Source organism: Sinocyclocheilus anshuiensis, unplaced genomic scaffold, assembly GCF_001515605.1.
Source record: "Sinocyclocheilus anshuiensis isolate Anshui unplaced genomic scaffold, SAMN03320099.WGS_v1.1 scaffold1161, whole genome shotgun sequence".
Taxonomy (NCBI): Eukaryota; Metazoa; Chordata; class Actinopteri; order Cypriniformes; family Cyprinidae; genus Sinocyclocheilus; species Sinocyclocheilus anshuiensis.
The window spans coordinates 459,366-463,924 of NW_015558611.1; the positions used below are offsets into that span (position 1 = coordinate 459,366).

Below are 4,559 nucleotides of genomic sequence, written 5' to 3' on the forward strand. Positions count from 1 at the left end.
GCATTAAATATCGCATGCGATTTATCGTGCAGCCCTACTATATAATAGTATAACAAACCAAACCATGGTAAGTATAACAAACCAGCACATTTTATTGTCCAGTAAGAAATACATTGGACCCAGGTCATGTATTTATCACAAAAAGAGAAAAAAGCAAAGCCCCTCTGACTGCTCACATATTCACCTTCTCATCCTTTGATGTATCAGACACACACAAACAGACACACAACCACAGACAATGATGTTACAAATGATTAGTGCAGTGATTAGATTAGTATGAACATAATCATGCATCAGTTATACACAATTTGATATATAAGGTCATTAACGAAAGGCCTCGTATCTGGGAATTAATATCAAGGCGTAGACCAGCAAGCAAACACAAGTGTGGACGCTTGTAAAGGACAAGCTGAATCAGAGCGCTGAGGCTTATCATGCCAAACCAATAAACCCAGAATCACGTCCCCCACTGACCCTCGACTGACCCTTCATCAAAAACTCTTCTTCTACCATCACACCAATGACCTACTGACCTATTACTCTAAAACTTTGACAAAGTGTCGATGAATATTGAAAACAAAATATAAAAAAAAACAAAAAAAATTAATTATATTTGCCATATTTGTGTCAAAATGTGCACAATTGTTTAGAAAAAAACCCAACTAAAATTATTTTCCATTAAAGTTCTACTGAAGGCAAAACACCGCAGGTGAACAGTGTAAAAAAAATATAACAGAACAGATATATAACCATACTTCCCCAGCTGATTGATTACATTAAGAATTGCAAATATTTTTGCATTACCAGTTTTCTGAAATGTTGTTTAAATGCAAATGAGACATTATGTAATTAAATATGTGCAAATTTGTTTCATTTTTTCAGGGGATTTTGTTCTCTCTTTTTATCACTCCATTAATCAGAAAACAACGTCAACATCCAGGGGGAAAAAAAAAATTTCCATATTTTTAGAAATAAAATCAGCCGAATGATATATGAACAAATCCCTCTGTAAAAATTGCTAAATTGACCAGTGCATGATAAAACACTGTTTTTGCCTGTAGTGTCTTGCCTGCTTTCATAATCAATTCTTCCCCATCCAAACACACATGAAAAGAAACATTTTAGTTTTTTGTTTGTGTGTAAAAGGGAGGGTAAGTGTGTTCTAGGCAAAGAACCTGTGGAGATGCTTTAAGCTGTTAAAAATAAATGTATTACCTCTGGACTCTTGCGGTTTTGAGGTATCAGCTTGTCTGAATCCTTGGTAGAAAAGTACCTTTTGCATCCTCGACTTAAATACTGGATTGAACAGAAAACGTATACAAGAAATGATTAGAAACATGAAAGAACACCTGACAGACAGTCAAGAATTACACTATTTAAATAGTATAATTAAACCTTTTTCACCACTTGGCATGATCAACCTGAATTGTAACAGGTCAAAATAACTGCTTGTTAATGTCTTTATAGACACTGTGAAATCCCTCACTGGCTATTCTACAGAAGAGAAAGTGTAGTGTAAGTGTGTTTGTCAGACTGATGTGGGCTCTGTGAGACGCAGAGTTCACAAACCCTGAAGCAGTCTGGAGAGCTGAGGTGGAACTTCTCCTTGATGTCTTCAGGAGCTCCAGCGCACAGCCTGTAGAAGATGTGATAGTTCCTCTCCTCCTGGCCCTGCGTGCAGATACGGGACTTCTCCAGCAGGTAATGGGACACGAAACCACCTACTACTGCATTCTGGAAAACAGATCAGCATTGCATTCAAATAAACGTGTACAAAATCACACATCTGCAACACTGCACAAAATTGTACATCATTTAAAAAGCATTGCAGCTTTCTGTTTGTAGTGAGACTTTTATACATATGTGAAAAAATAAAAAACACCTTTTCATTAAAGTGAATCTCCACAAATTTCCCAAAGCGACTGCTGTTGTTGTTTCGGACAGTTTTGGCATTGCCAAACGCCTCGAGCAGTGGGTTTGCTAGAATCCAGTGACAAAAAAAAAAAGTTTTCTATAACTTGCATTGGTTACGGCATAGTGGGGCACAAATTTATATTAGTACAGTAAAGGCCTTCAAACGTACCTTCAACTATTCTTTCATCAATGTCTTGACCTGTGCCATAAGATGTAGTTAAGTACCTGTGAGAGGGAAGAGTAACCCAATAAAACCCATCACATATCAAATAAAGAATAAAGGATTACGCAGAAGTGCATAGTGCATTCTTATTATTCACTTTTTATGAATCATACTGTATGTGTGGTTACACTTTACTTGAAGGGGTGTGCATAAGACTGACATGACACCTTCATAATCATGTTATATAAACGAGACCTTTCTATACCTGAGAACAAACTTGGTGTTTTCGGTTTTTCCAGCTCCTGACTCTCCCGACACAATGATGGACTGACTCATCTTCAGCACCTTCATGTCACGATAAGCTTTATCCGCTACATCCAACAAATAAAAACTATGAGCATATACATAGAATATTAACATTTACACAAGCTAATAGTATATATTTTTGTACATCACTGAGAAGCCTTAATTTCATTAAATTTAGCATATTCGCAGGCCCACCCGCACAGATAATTCGGCCCATGCCTGTTCTCGCAGCCTTGCTTACCAATTGCATAGACGTGAGGAGGCAGCGTGCCCAGCGAGCGGCCCCGATACTGTTTAATCATCTCTGGAGAATACAGCTTGGGAATCTCAAAATATGGATTCACAGCGATCAGGATGTTGGCAACAAATGTCTGCAACACAAAGTAACATGAGCAGACGGGAAAGCAACCAATGAATGCATTTTCATTTTATTTGACAGACAACCACTTTCAGACATTAAGAGTATTGAGGAATTGCTGCTAGTTATTTTTCAAATAAATAATTAAAAATGGCAAGTACTTAAACGTTTTTTTTTTTTTTACTCCATTTATTTAATGAGGCTTTCGTCTTCATTCTGATATCAGGACTGTTGCATCATCTTGTCATTTTTAACTTTAAAAATCAAAATGAATTTTAATTTAGAAATGAAAAACATTTCATCATAGAAGAGAAGGCCCTGAGTGCATGAATAGCAATTTTAATGTGCACTATTGTTCAAATGTTTGAGGTCAGTTTATGTTTTTGAAAGAAATCTGCATTAATTTGATCAAAAATCTTTTAAAATTGCAATAACATTTCACAATATTACTATTTTTACTGTTTTGCATTTGAATATATTTTATTGCTGTGATCAAAGCATCATCACTCCAGTCTTCAGTGTCACATGATCCTTCAGAAATCAGTCTAATATGTTGATTTGCTGCTCAAGAAAAATTTCTGATTATTATTATCAATAAGCTGTGAAAACAGTTGTGCTGCTTAATATTTTTGGTGGAAATTAATTTTTTTTCAGGATTCTTTGATGCAAAGACAATTCAAAAGAACATCATTTATTTGAAATAGATTTTGCAACAATGTAAAAATATTTGTGACTTTTGATCAATTTGATGCATCCCTTTATCAAATTGTTTTAAATCGTGATAATTTCCTTTAAAAAAAAATGGTAACACTTTACAATAAGGTTGCATTTGTTAACATTAGTTAACCACATTAATTAACAAACTAACAATAAAAAAATACTTCTAGCATTTATTAATCTTAGTTAATGCTGATTCCAACATTTACTAATACATTATTAAAATCTAAAGTTGCATCTATTAATGTTATTTAATAGACCTGAGCTAACATGGACGAGCAATGAACTGTTGCATTTTTATTAACTAACATTAACAAAGATTAATAAATACTGTAACAAATGCATTGCTCATTGTTAGTTAATGTTAGTTACTGTATTAAATATAGTTAACAAATGGAACCTTATTGTAAAGTGTTACCAAAACTCTTTTGAACAGTAGAGTACTTTTAAATAAACAAATAAATAAATAAAAAACATAGCATACATTGGCCCATTTATTTAAATGTACCATTTTTTAATACAATTACTAAATTTACTATAAAGCAAGGCTGAAGTGGTCTTCTGGTGACAATAAAGACCTGGGCATACTTGGGCCTGGGTTTTTAGTTTTCTGCATTCTGCTCCATATAACACATTTTCAAAGTATACTCTATTGACCACAAGTCTAGATGGAGTATGTGCACTACATAGTGAACTCTTCCATTTGAGTGATCAATCACTTGCACATGCACTGCTGTTTATGTACAAATCCATATAAACAGACAAATCAGGCAGCGCACAGACATCAGCGGACTGGGCTGATTACGAAAATTACTTCTCACGCACTGTCTCTGTGAACAAGCGAAATACTCTTTGTGTTTAAGACATGGGTTTGCCATGTAGAGTGCAGGGGACATACAGAATAGTGTCTTCATCACAACAGAGCAACAGAGAATATACTCACATAAATCTTATCTTTACTGTAGCGCACACTGACATTATTTAGTAGCGTGGCTTCATTCAAGTACATCAATGAGCCTGTAAGACACACACGCACGCACGCACGCACGCACGCACGCACGCACGCACGCACACAGACACAGACACACACACAGACACACG

The 4,559-nt window shown here is 35.3% G+C and overlaps 1 protein-coding gene across 4 annotated transcripts in view; it reads right to left on the bottom strand.

Annotated features, from left to right (window-relative positions):
- Positions 1–4,559, bottom strand: part of LOC107680308 (unconventional myosin-VI-like) — a 58,689-nt gene that overhangs the window by 25,497 nt on the left and 28,633 nt on the right. For all 4 annotated transcript variants that reach the window (XM_016476152.1, XM_016476154.1, XM_016476153.1 and 1 more), the window contains exons 4-10: positions 4,402–4,475; positions 2,625–2,754; positions 2,343–2,448; positions 2,084–2,139; positions 1,883–1,980; positions 1,570–1,734; positions 1,216–1,296 (exon numbers count right to left, since the gene is read on the bottom strand). In XM_016476152.1, coding sequence (XP_016331638.1) covers positions 1,216–1,296; positions 1,570–1,734; positions 1,883–1,980; positions 2,084–2,139; positions 2,343–2,448; positions 2,625–2,754; positions 4,402–4,475 — 710 coding nt within the window. The remainder of the gene's footprint in view (positions 1–1,215; positions 1,297–1,569; positions 1,735–1,882; positions 1,981–2,083; positions 2,140–2,342; positions 2,449–2,624; positions 2,755–4,401; positions 4,476–4,559) is intronic.